Source organism: Marmota flaviventris, chromosome 1 (genome assembly GCF_047511675.1).
Source record: "Marmota flaviventris isolate mMarFla1 chromosome 1, mMarFla1.hap1, whole genome shotgun sequence".
Lineage (NCBI taxonomy): Eukaryota > Metazoa > Chordata > Mammalia > Rodentia > Sciuridae > Marmota > Marmota flaviventris.
In genome coordinates, this window is record NC_092498.1 from 119,825,807 (window position 1) to 119,841,697 (window position 15,891).

The 15,891-nt window shown below is 38.7% G+C and overlaps 1 protein-coding gene across 2 annotated transcripts in view; it reads right to left on the bottom strand.

Moving 5' to 3' along the window:
• LOC114106500 (sodium/glucose cotransporter 1-like) overlaps positions 1-15,891 on the bottom strand; it is an 87,772-nt gene that overhangs the window by 57,075 nt on the left and 14,806 nt on the right. The window contains exons 3-5 of one of the 2 annotated variants that reach the window (XM_027953439.2): positions 2,701-2,805; positions 1,375-1,434; positions 87-191 (exon numbers count right to left, since the gene is read on the bottom strand). In XM_027953439.2, the coding sequence (XP_027809240.2) occupies positions 87-191; positions 1,375-1,434; positions 2,701-2,805 (270 nt within the window). Of the gene's footprint in view, positions 1-86; positions 192-1,374; positions 1,435-2,687; positions 2,806-15,891 lie in introns of both variants that reach the window. The other variant, XM_027953441.2, reaches the window with a different exon arrangement.

A 15,891-nucleotide genomic window follows, 5' to 3' on the forward strand; every position in this document is an offset into this window, starting at 1 on the left:
CACATAGAGCTGCCTCTTGGTGAATGACAGCTTCTGAGGAAGCTTCTGAGGCATCCAGGGCCTAATCCACAGTGCAGCATACTCACTGAGATCTTAGTAAATATACAGAGCAGCAAGGAGAGAACATAAAGGTAAATCTGGATCCGCTTGCCTCCAAACCTCTTCCACAGGTACTCTGGCATTGTCACCACCTGCATGAAATGTAAGAGAGGTCATCACCAGCTAGAGTGACCAGAGAGCCCAGAGGACACAGAAAAATGAGAGCCACAATAGTATGGTCAAGGATTCATTATCCTTGTTGGCCTGGGAAGTTTGCAAAGTGGCCAGGTGACCACAGACATTCAGCCATTTGCTCAATTCAATCTCACCTGCCCTACCACTATAGGAGTAGCTAGGCATTATTCCAGTACATACAAAGTGCCAAATAAACACCTGTTTTTGAATGAATACATAACTGGACTTAACTAAGGAAGCAGATCCTTGTCCTGGAGAGGAGGGGAAATGTATATAGATATATCTATATATAGGGAGATATATTCCTATATAGAGCACCTACTGAAAAACAAGACATCATAACATTGATGGCATATTGCCAGTGTACCAAACTAGTCAACTAGGCTGGATGTGACCTTCAACATGCTCTTCACATAGGCAGTGCCAAGGATCATAGCTATAAGTCTGCCCAAATACTTCTGATATTACTTCCTCTACCCCAAGATTGTTGTCCTCTGGGACAAAACATGTGTCACCATCAATCTGTGAGTATCCAGAAGATGTAGCACCTTCCCTGTTTTTCCCATATTGCTTTTAGCTCCTAATATGCAAATTTACACATAGGAGGTGCTCAGTATATCTCACTAAACAGGTGATACTAAAGCTAGCCTACGTAAAATATCAGAGAGACACAGTCAGGATACTAAGCATGCATTTGATAGTTGAGTACCAGCTACATGCTCAGCAAACAAGAACTACTGATATACATAAATAAAGAGGAAATACGGTTCTTTTTCTCAATCTGCTTCCTTTCTGAAGGCAGAAACTTGACATAGTTGTACATCAAGAGCAAATGCATGGCCATTTAGTAAAGGGACAAACCCAGAGCGAGGGGACAGGATGTTTCAGAGGGGTTTGAATAGTGTGGGATTTCTTAGGAAATCTTCTTAGAGGGAAGAGTCATGAGTCTTGACAGAAAAGAACCAGGGGTGCTGTTCAGTGCCACAACAGGGAGCCAGGAACTATTTTACAACCAAGAACTAAAAGCAAACACAGGTTATCTTTGCCATTTATTCCACAGAGTCTCCTCTGTCCCCCAGAAGGATCAAAGTCACATATATATTTGTCAGCAGGGAATGGAATAACAGAATGAGTACTTACCCCAGCTTTAATATAAATGGGAACAAACACCCAGCCCAGCACAACCACTAAAAACAGGGCCTGAAACCAAAACAAGAGGTGGATTCAAATCAGGAGGAACCTTAACCCATCCCTACTTACCTAAAGGACCCGTCAGCTGCTGCAAAAAAAATCACCCAGCACTTTCTTTTTTGAACTGAAGAACAACTCTTAGGTGGCCATTAGAGACTGTAGGATGCCTTAGTTGCCCAATTGGCCCAAAGAAACAGAAACTGGGCAACAGCAGAGGAATCCCAGGAAGCTACTGCTATCATCACAACCTTGGGCCACAACCAGAGGACTGAGATCTCTTTTGACTCTTCCCTATATTTTACAGGGGGTAAAATACCATTTAGAGAATAATAATAATAGATGGTGCAATGGGTTAGACATCATTACCCTGAGTACATGTATGAAGACATGAATGGTGTGAAAATACTTTGTGTATAATCAGTGACTTGAAAAATTATGCTCTATATGTGTAATATGAAATGAATTGCATTCTGCCATCATGTATAACAAATTAGAATAGATAAATAATTTAATAAGAAAGAGAATAATAATAACAATAATAATAATTGGTGATAAGCATTTCCAAACTTGTAACATGGCTAGAAAGGTCTCGGGCCTCATCTTTTTAACACCAAAGGGAAAGAGAAAAAGTACTCTTACCATCCTTCCAGTGTTATCTCCCATGCTACTCTGGTGGAAGAAACGCTTGGGCTCCTAAAACCATGCTCCTCCATCTGCATCCCAGGATGGCTCTGAGCAGTCAGGTACTCTCTCAAGCTCCTCTGGACACAGACTGGCCCGGCTAAGTGCTAATATTCTGCTATAGTTTGGGTATTGTTTAGCATGTCCCCTAAAGGTTCATGTATTAGAGGCTTAGTCCTCAGCATAGTGGGAGGTGGTGGAACATAGAATGAGGTGGAGCATAGGATAAGGTTCTTAGGTCACTGTGGGTGCTGTTCATGGAGGAGATTAAGGTAGTTCTGAAGTGACCCCCTGGAAGTTACAGAAAGTGTTTAAATACCTGACTCTGGCCCCACCCATCTCTCTGACTTCTTATTTTGGGTGATATTACCTCTCACATACAATGCTGCTATTGTCTTTCACCAGGAGATACCACAGTCAAGTGGGTCCCTCACAAGGATCTGCAACATGCTGCTTGGACTTTTGACTTTCAAAAACATGAACTAAATAAACCTCATCTTCAGCTGACATCTGGTATTTCATAACAGTCACTCAAAACAGACTTGTACAGGCTCTTTTCCACTTCTATAACCCAGTAACACTGATGCTACTCACATTCCATTCAAAAGCCCCAGTGGCAATCCCTGAAGCTGCTCCAGTCCCAGCTAGCCCCACAAAGTGGTCACTTCCAATGTTACTGGCAAAGAGAGAGGCTCCAACCTGGAAACATAAAATCAGGAGAGAAGTCAGGAGCAACCCAGTGACATGATTCATGTTCTTCTCTGTAATTTCCTCCCATGTCCCTTCTGAATTTGAGATTGTAGACTTTATCTAAAATTTCTCCATTTTGACCTTGCTTGTGACTCATAAGCCCTCTTCATCCCCTGATGGGGTGCAAAAGGCTGTTATAAACACTTACACAGTTTTACTGCCACTACGCTTGAGGATCTGCATCAGACCAAACTAAGCAGGTTTGATTAGATGGTAATTGGGGAAATAACATGATGTCATACCACAAAAGGCAAAAAGACCATGTGCGTCCTTTTCCCTTTAGGCAGTTTGTGATCACATTTGGCTGCTTACATTTCCTGTCCAACAAGGTTGGCAAAAGAGAATATAGAAAAATTAGAGAATTTCAGGCTAGGGATGTAACTCAGTTGCTAGAGTGCTTGCCTCACATGCACAAGGCCCTGGGTTCAATCCCCGGCACCACAAAAAAAAGGAGAGTGAAATTAGAGAATCTTGCAGAATGTGATGGATCCAAGCATATCAGCTTGAGGCCCTCTTGCAATACCTGTGCATACACAACTCTAACAAGAACTTCCCACCTGTCCAGGCAGCTGAATCTATGGTAGAACATTTAATTTTTTAAAATTAAGACCCTCTTTACCTTGAGCTGAAACCAACCAATGTCCTACTTTCACCCTAGTGATATAGAACAAATCTCTCTTCCACAAGCTCTTACTATATCTAAAGACAGAGGTAATCCACTCCCCTCTTATTCCCCAATCCAAACTTCCTCTTATTGTATGTTTGCTTCTCCTTAGCCATGGACTTGAATCTCATCACCCTGTTCTTCTCTGCTTCCCTTAGCCCCATCTTTCTCCCCAAGTGGGTCTCAAAACCAAGTAGATTAATCTATACACGAGCTGTCCAGAATGAGACAGGATGCCCTTCTTGCCTTTCCATCTGGCTTTAACATCCTCCAGCTCCAAATTCTTTTTTAAAGCTTCATGATTCTTGGCAGTACTGAAGATTGAGCCAGTTCCTCTAATTTCTAGCACTATTGGAGGATCAGCCTCTAAATTATTTGGAAAATTTAACAAGATCATTTTTTTTCTCCCAACATTTGTGGGGAGAAATGATTTGCCTGGATGTTTTCTTTTGTGATTTAATTAGTTTTCCCTTTAGAGAAGGCTCACAGGAAGCCATCCAAACTAGTGGGGATTGCATCTATCTTTTGAACCAAAGACAGACATTACTCTATTTAATAACTCCTTCAGTGCTTAACTCAGTTGTAGAGATGTGTTCCCAGAACTTGTACTATTCACAGTGCTCTGCAAACCAGGGACATGGCTTCCCTTTGGAGCTTGTGAGAAATGCAAACCCTCAATTGCCTCCCAGAGACTTAGTGAATGAGAGTTATACCTCTCCACTACACGTGATTCATATGCACTTTTAGGCTTAAGGAGTCTTCCCTAATCTGTATTAGAAGTCATCATTCTCTCCTTAATGTTGTTTTGCTCTCTCTTGGGAAGCAGAAGTGCAGTCCCTAGCTATACAATTACAATGCTAAGATCTGGAGGACAAAAAGTTTGGGGTGAAAGAGGCTGTCTCCAAAGTCTCCTGTTTTACCTCCAGAATTTTAAAGGTCTGTTACCAGGGCATTTATCCTTCCCAGTGGGAGATACTATAACTCAAACCACGTGTCAAGATATGGCATGAGGACTGAACAAAACTTTAGCCATCTCACCTCTAAAATCCCAGAGTTGACAGACTCAAATTAAGACTCCAAGGATATCCTATGTCACAGTAAAGTTACTGAGATATCCAAATGGAAAAGTCAAAGACTTTGTGGGAAATACTTCCACAAACAATTTAGCTCAAGAAATAGGATCATTAGGAGTTTCCAGATGGTGATCCCAACCACCAGAAACAACAAAAATGGGCTCTGATATGGCATGGAATTCACAAGAGGAATAATAGGCACTGAAGCCTCTTCACAATCAGGACAATCCTACTTTCTCCAACCCCATCAGTCCTGCCATGTCCTGTCACATCCTCTACCTTTTGGCAAAATCACACCAACTCAGTCTCTTAGACATGCTCTGTGTGCTTTCCTGACTCCTGTGTTAATGTGTTTTCCTTTCCTGAAACTCCCTCTCTGTTGAGCTCTGCCTTCCAAAACACTGTGTCAGTCATCAAAATGAGGCATAATCCCATCTCTCCACTGATAACATGCAGAGCTGATCTCTCCCCCCTCTGATCTCTTGTCCCACATGCTGTCTGTTCCACTCTCCTGGTGCATTGCCCACCCTATGCTGGTACAGTAGTGCCCCCTTATTCATGGTTTCACTGATAGCAAATGTTTGAATGTTCCTCTTGGGAAAACAACAGGAAGCATTGCAACCAAATGCCTTGCAGTTGCATTTTTTTCCTACTGGCTACATGAAATTGGGACTTTTCACAGGAATATGCCAAGGTACTCAATCCTGAAGGAGAGGCAATAAACTTGGCCTGCCAGGCTTACACGGGGCTCATAAGGACAGCAGGGCATACTAGAGAAATGTCTCTATGAGATGTCAATCTGGCAACCTGTTTACCAGTAATAAGAACAATACCACAAGTGGGGTGGGGGAGATCTGATATTATGAGTTATTTTCTATCAAACAGACAAAATATTTTCAATGATAATATTTGGTATTGGTAAGTAAATTTTTTCCTTATATTTCTGGTATAATTCATCTTCTTATACTATATGAGGACTTATACTATTTGGGGGACTCTATCTTAAGCAAATTATCTGACATGCAAAGATTTATTTAGACAGATTTCATTAGTATGTTCATTGCCATGCAACCTATACACCATATGATCCCTGAAATTTTAAAATATATGCATGTGTGCATATTTGTACGTAAATTGACAGAAATATCAAATTTAACAATGGCTACCTTTGGAAAAGAAAATAACAAATACATTGTTTTACTTCTTTATACTTTTCCAATTTTTTTCATGATGAGTTTCTGTAATTTTATAATCATAACACAATTCTTTAAACCTCTGACAATGAAACACTACAATTCCAAGGCTTCTATCCTAGACTCACTGGCAGAGTCTAAGAACTAAAAACAAAGTTATGTATTTGGAGGGATATAGAAAAAGATATGAAATGTCACTAAATACTAACTATGATAAAGTTTTCTGTGACAGGAAATAGAAGATTTACATCTTAAACCAACTTATCTGATGTTAGAGATGGAATTACCTTGGAAAAGACTACAGTCAACATTATTTTCAAATGAAAATAAAATTATAGCCCAGAAAAAGAACATGGTTTAAGTTTACACATGAATGTTATGTTTACTTCTAACCTAGGGGCCAAGAATTACCCAAGGAAATGGACAGGATTATGTTTGTCTTCCTATCTTAAAAATTAGGAGCATTAGTGGCTTGGGAGGCTGGGGCAGGAGGATAGTGAGTTCAAATCCAGCCTCAGCAAAAGCGAGGCACTAAGCAACTCAGTGAGGCCCTGTCTCTAAAAAAAATACAAAATAGGGTTGGGGATGTGGCTCAGTGATTGAGTGCTCCTGAGTTCAGTCCTTAGTACCAAAAAAAAAAGTGTTGGGACAAGTGCATGGAGTACTGTATACATGGCATACTTTAAGGGCATGTGATGGCAAACCACTTACCCTGTAGGTACAGCCCTGAGTATGGGCTGCGTATTGCAGTCCCTGTGCTTGCTCCATGGCCCACTCCTCTATTGGTTGCTGCAAGGACAGTTGGCCAGAAATTGTATTGGTGGCTGCCTGTAATCTGCTTAGCTACTACTTGAGTATATATACATGGTACCTGCGCAATAAAATCAGACCTGCTTCCTGCTTTGTCTCCAGAAATCTTGATTAGCGACTATGCAGCCACACTCTCTTCTACCCTATACTGTGGACCTCCTTGCTGGACAAGAGAGAGCCCACACAAATAGAAGCATTCAATGGATTTGGGAAAGTATGCTAAATGTTTCAAAAAAGTGAGTAGAAAGGATTTTGAATGTTCCCACACAAAGAAATGATAAGTGTTTGAAGTGATGGACATCACAATTACTCTGTTCTGATTATTATACATTTTATGTATTTATTAAAATGTCACACACTGTGCCCTATAAATATGCATAATTATTCCATGTCAATTAAAAATAATAAAAATATATATCTTTTAAACTACCCTGTATCAAAACTCATGTTTGAATGCATTAAAGGCTTCCCCTTCCCCTTCTTCTAAGCACACTGGGAACCTTTCAACCAGGTTCTAATCTTGGCTCTGCCATCACAAATTATGTGACCTGACCAGTCACTTTTGTGCTTTGAACCTTAGTTTCCTCCATTATAAACCAAGAATAAGACTCTTCCTTCCCCTAACCCACAAGGGTATTGTTGCGCTTAAATGAGATGACAAATGTAAGAGACCTTTAAGAAACATTTGCCCACAAAGCCATACTACTCTGAAAGAATACATGACCTGTGTTTTTATGGAGTGCCCCGAGTTTCATCAAAGAGCAAGAGTTGTCGGTTTCTCTTTGAGGGAAAAAGATCATAGTTCAAATGGAATTGCTCTCAACAAATTTCAAGAAACTACTTTCTTCATTAATTAAGCTTGTAATTTCAAGAATATCCAGGACACTGAGATGGCACCCTGCTCCCTGCTTCTGTCCTCCTCTTTAAGGACAGGACTGCTTCTCCATTCCTTCTCTGGGCTGTGCTAGACACATCCATTGGGATGTCCTCCCAAAAGTGATTCTCAAACTTTAGCACACATCACCATATGAGATTCCCAATTAAATATGCATTTCACATAAGTAATGAATATGGTTTTTAAAGTATAAGTACATCCTGTGCAATATTTGGGATAACTTATCCTACAAATGGATTCATTGTTTGTCTGAAATTCACATTTAACTGAAATTCCTGTATATTTATTTGTTAAATTTGGCAATCCCAATTAAAATCACCTGGAAGCTTTCATTGCTCTGCCTGATTGTCTAGAGTTTTTGATGCAGTAGGTCTAGGTTAGGGCTGGACAACTAACAAGATCTGGGTACCTCACTTAGAGAGTCCCACCCTGGGAAAATAAGAAAATGAAAGAGGAACACCAACTTTAACAGTGCCTCCAAGTGTTAGGTCATGAACTTAGTTCACTTTATCTTATTTAATGCCCACAAAGTTTGGTACGGTTGGTATTATTTATCTTAATTTTACAGATGAGATTAAAGATCAGAGGAGTGGAGTGACTTGCCCAAGGTCCCATAGCCAAAAGTTCTTAAAGTCCAGGAGGCAAAAGAAATGCTTCAGCCCTCCACTGACTTCCCCCTTTTCTAACAGTTTCTTCTAATTTCCATGAAGGGGCACCATGGGAAGAGACCCTCCTCTCTACCATCTCACAGTAAACTCAGGAGCAACATGTGCTCCACTGCATCATCTTTTATTTCCTCCTTCACCTTCTCAGGAACTGTTAATATCTCTGTCCCTTTAGTAGCTCTCTTTTCAATAAGGGGAATTTGAAAAAGTTTAACCTTTGACACTGGCCATCTCTCAGGAATCACACTTCCTGGATTGAAACAGAAAATAAGGTGGGGTTTGTATATTCAGAATATTTTATTTCTGAGTCTCTGGTAAATATTTGGACACAAGCTTGCTCCAGAGTCATCATAACCTCTATTTACTCTACAAATCAGCTAATGTGCCCACAGACAATGGTTGTCTTTCATTCATTACATGCATGCACATCTCTCTCCTGACCAACAAATCAAAGTGATGAGAAGTCAGGAAGCCACTGCCAAAGTTGGTGTTTTCCCACCAGTTTTTGACACAAAATGCAGGTGAGGTCTTCTGCTGGCATTTAGAGGTTGAGGGGACTGGACACCAACCCACCCACCAACAGATAGACCCATCTTCAGAACTGTCAACAATTCAAAAGGCCTGATCTAAATGTACCATATCTCTCCCATGCTGCCCCTTTTCAGTCCTTTATATACCCCCACCTTCCTTTCTATCACAGTGCCTTTGGCCATCTGTTGTTTTTTTTTTTTTTTTTTTTTTTGTTTGTTTAGATTGCTCATCCCCCAATTTTCCTTACTTTATATTTTTAAAATTTTGATTAATACATAAATGTACATATACTTATATGAAAAAAATGTGGTTTGTCAATCCATGTATACAATGTGTAATGATCAAACCACAGTAATCATTTCAATCATTTCTTGTTTCTGAATGAGTTCTTCTGATCCTTTAGATCTTAGCCTAATTGCCCAATCCTCAGAAATTTCCACCCTATGTAGGCAAGGAAGACCCTTCTTCTTCCCACCTACCCTTAATTCAAATTCTATTATTTCTAAATACTTAACCATTACTTATAATTTCATATAAAATATCTTGTGGAAATATGAGTGACATACACACACATACATGCATATATATGGGCACCTATTCCCCAGAATCTGGCACATAGTAATCACAAGTAGTTGTGGGAAAAAAAGAATAAAAAAGCATAAATAGATAAATGAATAAGTAAATAAATGAATTCATAGCTAAAGGGAGAGGTTCTGCAAATTTGATAAAATAATGATGATAATGATGGTAGACAACCCTTGATTAGTACTGACAGTATCCTATCATAAGATATTCACATGCACTAACTAATTTAATCTTCACAATAACTCTACAAGGTAGGTACAATTATCTCTATTTTGCATTTGAGAAATTGGGGCACGGAGAGAGTCACTCACCCACAGCCATGTAAGTATGAATGCATGGAGCTGGGGTTTTAACCAAGACTTCTAACTCCAGAGTCTGTATTTTTTTAAGAGAGAGAGAGAGAGAGAGAGAGAGAGAGAGAGAGAGAGAATTTTTTAATATTTATTTTTCAGTTTTTGGTGGACACAACATCTTTATTTTATTTTTATGTGGTGCTGAGGATCCAACCCAGTGCCCCGTGCATGCCAGGTGAGCACGTTACTGCTTGAGCCACATCCCCAGCCCTGTATTCTTAACTATAACTTTAAATCACCTCCTTAATATAAAGTTTGCCCAAAAATATTGATATAGTTCCCTCTGACTCACTTTGCCACATGCCAAGATAAACAAGGAAAGCCCAGATATATTTCTTAATGCAAAATCCAAAGACTTCAACTTAGCTAATAGTTTTAGCACTCTTCTGGATTTGACCAACTGGAAACATTGATTGAAATTTGGTTTGTCCTTTCTGTCTACAGAAATGTTAATTTGTTAAAAAATACTTGGAAGGTATCCAGTGGGAAATCTGGGAGCTTAGGTACTAACTAGATGACAGAAACTTGGCTACATACTAGTTGACTGATGCCTAGGAACACAAAGAGTACATGGGGAGGTGATTGGCAATACATTTCTCAAAGAAGCTCCTCAGCAGAGACTGAAATAAGAAGAATGGAAGGCAAATTTCTCTACCAGAAAAAAACAGTGAAGAAGAATGAGAAGGAGAGAAGGAAGATGAGAGTAAAATATAGGAAGAGCAGGAAAAGGAGAAAGCAAGAGGAAGAGAATAAAGGAGGAGAAGTCAGTGGAGGAAGAAGAAAATGAGAAGCAGCAAAAAAAAAGAAGAAAGGAAGAAGAGAAGGAGGAAGAGAACAAAGGAACCAGGTTATTTAAGAGCAAAGCAGGAGTTGGTAAAAATTTTCACTGAAAAGGAGATACATATTATGAGAACTTTCAAGTTTTACAAAAACGACTCAAACTGACAAACAACCAAAGTCTCGAGATAGAGAGGAAGCATGGTCCTACCAGACTTTACCAAGCTGTCCAATGTGGGCTGAAATTAGATACTCCACCACAGGCTCATGCCACTGCACCTGGCATCAGACTGCACCTGGGGGAGACCTTGAGTGAGTGATTGCTGGTGGCTTGGCTTGGTTCACAGAGAAGTTCATGGAGGAAGCTTCATTAAGGAAGCGGATGGGCAAAGGACCCTGCTGACATTCATTGTTTATTAATTATTAAGTTTCTAATGAGAAAAATAACAGAACCAATGAATGGCAGAACTATCAAAATGACAAAACCATTAGATATAAGGAGGACCATTGTAGTTTCCTCATTTAGAAATGGTCAGAATAATAATAATAATAATAATAATAATAATAATAATAATAAATGTAGAAATGAATATCTGTGAATGTACCACAAAAAGGGAAGCCTCAGCAGGAAGATTCACCTCATCAGGTATCAGAGAGTTTATTCTAAAATGTCTATTGTTTCACTTAATCTTATAAAAATAGTTTCCTTTAGAAATAACTTTAAGGAAAATTATTTTGTAGATGTTCCAAGTTTGATGAAAAGATTAGAGAAAATACTCAACTTTAAATGATAATAGAATATAAAAGTTTTTTAGTGTATAAATAAATTTAATCATGGCTTCAATGGAGTCTACTCTGCCAATGTATCATTATGACTAAACTCCTCTCCAAAATGAGAGTTCTCCCTGGGATGTGCCTCTGGAGGCCTACTTCTCTGAGTAATTTCTGCTGCCTCTAGCCAGGGAGTAGGAAGTTCTCTTTCAAAACTCAGTCCATGAGTTTCCTAGCCTTCCTGCTTTCATATCTTCCATGTCCCTCAAATGATCATCACAATACAGCACACAGGCAGCTGCTAGTTAAAAGTGCCAAAACAAGGACTATATTGACTAGAAGTGGTGAAAGAGGGCATTTCCTCTTTAATGTTAGGGATCAGATGCGGGGACTCAAATATCAGTTCTCCCAAAGACATTATTACAGAAGCCAGGTTTTGGCTTGTTATTTTGCTCTGGCAGTTTCCTCTTTAATGTTAGGGGACTTCATGGGAGCATGGAGCACAACAAGGCTGGGCCATCCCCTTGGGAACTCTTTCTACTCAGAAGTAAGGATTCCAAAGGGCAAGGAGAGAACTGCACAAGGAACCAAAGGACCTGTCTTATCCAAGCCTTGTGACATTGGGAAATTCATTAAACTTCTCTTAGGCTCTAGGAGTTTCCTCTTTAATATTAAGGGTCATATGAAGCGTCTCAAATATCGGTTCTCAAATGTGCTAGCCCAAAGACATCATTACAGAAGCCAGAGGCTCTTCAGAGCTGGCATCTCTCTTCGCCTGCTGGCCACAGCAAAAACATTCATTGAGTCTCAAAGGCTCTTTCAGGATTGAAATTCTATGTATGCCAAAGAGGAGGGGGAAAGTACAGTTTTTAGAGTTTTTGTTCCAGTTTTTAGAGGGAATGCTTCCAATTTTTCTCTGTTTAGAATGATGTTGGCCTTGGGTTTAGCATAGATAGCTTTTACAATGTTGAGATATGTTCCTACTATCCCTAGATTTTTTCTAGTGTTTTGAACATGAAATAATGCTATATTTTTGTCATAAGTTTTCTCTGCATCAATTGATATAAACATATGTTTCTTATCTTTAAGTCTATTGATGTGAGGAATTATATTCATTGATTTCCATATGTTGAACCAAACTTGCATCCCTGGAATGAACCTCCACTTGATCATGGTGCATTATTTTTTAAATATGTTTTTGTATGTGATTTGCCAGAATTTTATTGAGAATTTTTGCATCAATATTCATCAAGAATATCGGTATAAAATTTCCTTTCTTGATGTGTCACTGCCTGGTTTTGGTATCAGGATGATACTTGCTTCATAGAATGAGTTTGGAAGGGTTCCTTACTTTTCGGTTTCATGGAATAATTTGAGGAGTATTGGCATTAATTCTTATTTGTAGGTCTCGTAGAACTCAGCTGTGAATCCGTCTGGTTCCAGGCTTTTCTTGGTTGATAGGGTTTTATGGTGTCTTCAATCCCTTGCTTGGAATTGATCCGTTTAAATTGTGTATGTCCTCTTGACTCAATTTGGGTTAATCATATGGCTCTAGAAATTTGTCAATGTCTTCGACATTTTGTATTTTACTGGAGTATAAATTTTCAAAACTGTTTCTAATTGTATTTTGCATTTCAATAGTGTCTGTTGTGATATTTCTTTTTTCATCACAAATTTTAGTAATTTGAGTTTCTCCTTCCTTCTTTTCATTAGGGTAGCTAAAGTTTTGTCAATTTTATTTATTTTTTCAAAGAACCAACTTTTTGTTTTGTCAATTTTTTGAATTGTTTCTTTTATTTCAATTTCATTGATTTCCACCCTGATTTTAATTATTTTCTGTCTTCTACTACTTTTGGTGTTGGTTTGTTAGTCTCTTTCTATGGCTTTGAGATATAATGTCAGGTCATTTATTTGTTGACTTTTTCTTCTTTTAATGAATGAGCTTAATGCGATGAACTTTCCTCTTAGCACTGCCTTCATAGTGTCCCAGAGATTTTGATTTGTTGCATCAGTGCTCTTCTTTACCTATAAGAATTTTTTAATCTCCATTCTGATGCCTTCTGCTATCCACTGTTCATTCAATAACATGTTATTTAGTCTTGAGGTGTTGGAGTAGCTTCTATTATTTATTTTATCATTGATTTCTAATTTAAAACCATTATAATCTGATAGAATGGAGGGTAGTAGCTCTATTTTTTGTATTTGCTAAGACTTGCTTTGTGGCATAATATATGGTCTATTTTAGAGAAGGATCCATAATGGGGGGGCATGGAAAAAATGGAGGAACTTTAATTGGGCAAAGGGGAGGGAGAAGTGGGAAGGAGGTATGGGGGCAGAAAAGATGGTGGAATGAGATGGACATTATTACCCTAGATACATGTATGACTGCACATGTGATACAATGATACATCGTGTACAACCAGAGAAATGAAAAATTGTGCTGCAATTGTGTAAAATGTGTAAAATGCATTCTGCTGTCATATATGCTTAATTAAAATAAGTAAATTATTTAGTAAAAAAAGTTAAAAAAATGTGCCCAAACAAGGTGCCACCATAAAAGGGAATCCTGTGCTACAATTACATAAACACAACTTTATGGTTTATGTTACTCAGTTGAGTTGGCTTGGGTTGCTTTAAGAGTGATTTAGGCTCCTGCAGGACCCCCTGGCTGTGTCTCTGTGAAAGCTACTCTTCATGTAATGTAATTTTGGCCCTGAAGTCCTTGCTGTTTCCCCTCTAACTGTCCCTCACTTCTATCCTTATCCCAAGGTACAAATTCATTTCCTCTTTGATTTTTTTTCTCTATGGGACTCACCAACTTTTTAAGAATAAGGCTTGTTTTTGGAGTTCTTAGATTTTTGCTTGTTGTACATCATAGCCACTCTTTCCAAAGCTTCCTTAAGTCCTAGGAATGCCCAAACCACCCTCTACTATACCCAGTCTCCTTTCAGACTTTATGAACTGATCTCCTTCAACTTTTCTTGTGGGTGACACTTGAGCCCTCCATGCCTCAGGTACCAACCCAGGGTCAACACAAGTCTCCCTTCCTAAAATCTCCCTGGACTATCTTTCAGAAGCTCATCTGGCTGTATTCTCTTTATGCAGCACAAAACAACAGGGCAAAAGGCAGAAGGAAGGGGCACAGGGCCCCATTGAAAGTTTTTGCCACAGCCACCAGGCCAAGAGAGACATCACCTCTGGAGAGCCTTTGATTCTTCGGGCCAGCACATTTGAGAATTGATATTCTGGTTATGGACTTATTGATGATGTTGGAAAATTTTCAGTTTTGGAAGGAAAGTTCTTAAGTGTGAATTTTCTTGTATTCTGTGTTTTCCTTTAATTTCTTCTTATAGGTTTATATTGCTATGTGTTTTTAAAAAAAGCATTTTTAGTTCTAAGATGAAAATCATTGCACTTTGCTTTTCCAAAGTAGCAGTTTTTAAACTTTGCTAGGTCAGCACAGTATTGTTTTTTTTTTTAAAAAATGTTAGTGGATCCCCCCTATATAAAATAAATAAAAACCAAGTTTCTGGAGAGTAGAGAGGAGAAAAGCAGCTCCTGAAGCATTTCTGCAAAGCCCAAGTGTTGTACTGAACTTAGTATAAAAACACTTTTCAGAATGCAACCATATTTTTTATTTGTTAGTTATACATGATGGTAGAGTATATCTTGACATATTTACACAAACATGTAGTACATCTTAAAGAATGTGACCATCTTTGTGTTAATCAGCTTTGATTGCTGACTAATACCTAAGAAAAATAACTTAGAGGAGGAAAGATGTATTTTGGCTCATGGTTTCAGAGATTTCAAGAGATGTTCAGCTGGCTTCATTGTTTTAGGTGAGACAGAACATCATGGCAGAAGAGCAGGGTGGAGGAAAGCTGTTCAGTTAATGGCAACCAGGAATCAGAGAGAGAAGGACAAGAAATGCCCTGCTAGGGCACACCCTCAACCACACCCACAGCCTACAGTTTCTACCACCTCCCAGTAGTTCATTCAGTTAACAATGGATTAATCCACTGGTGAGGTCAGAGCCATCATGATCAAATCAATTCCCAAAGCCACCATCTCTGAACATTGTTATACTGAGAATCAAGCCTTCAACACATGAACTTTTGGGATACACTTTAGATCCAAACCATAACACCATATTTTAATGCATCTAAGATACCAACTATCAAAAATGTATTATATAATACAAAGAGAGAAAACAAACATTGTCACCTAACCTATAGAATGCCACTGATTGGCTTTGAGACAAAGCCCAACACAAATTAACATAATTCATCTGTATGTATTTATTTTTATTTATACTCCTGCCAATCATCAAATCATTTTAAAATACAGTCAATGTGTACCTGGAATTGATAATTTGCAGGAGTATAAGTAAATATGCATATAAATCATTTAAATTTATTCACACAATGAACCTAAAAGTTAAATTTAAGGCATCAGTAGCAATAATTTCAGGGAAACACTAAGCTTCCCTTTACAGAGCACTACTAAATACCATGCACCAGATAGATGCCAACTGAGGGAGTTGCCTCAACACTCTGGATCTTTCTTCTATTTCTTAATGTTCCCTTCTTACCTTTTTGCTACCCGCCCCCAGTGCTGGAGATTGAGTCCAGGGGCACTCTACCACTGAGATGCATCCACAGCCCATTTTATTTTTTGAGACAAGGTCTTGTTCAGGCTGGCCTCAAATTTGCAAT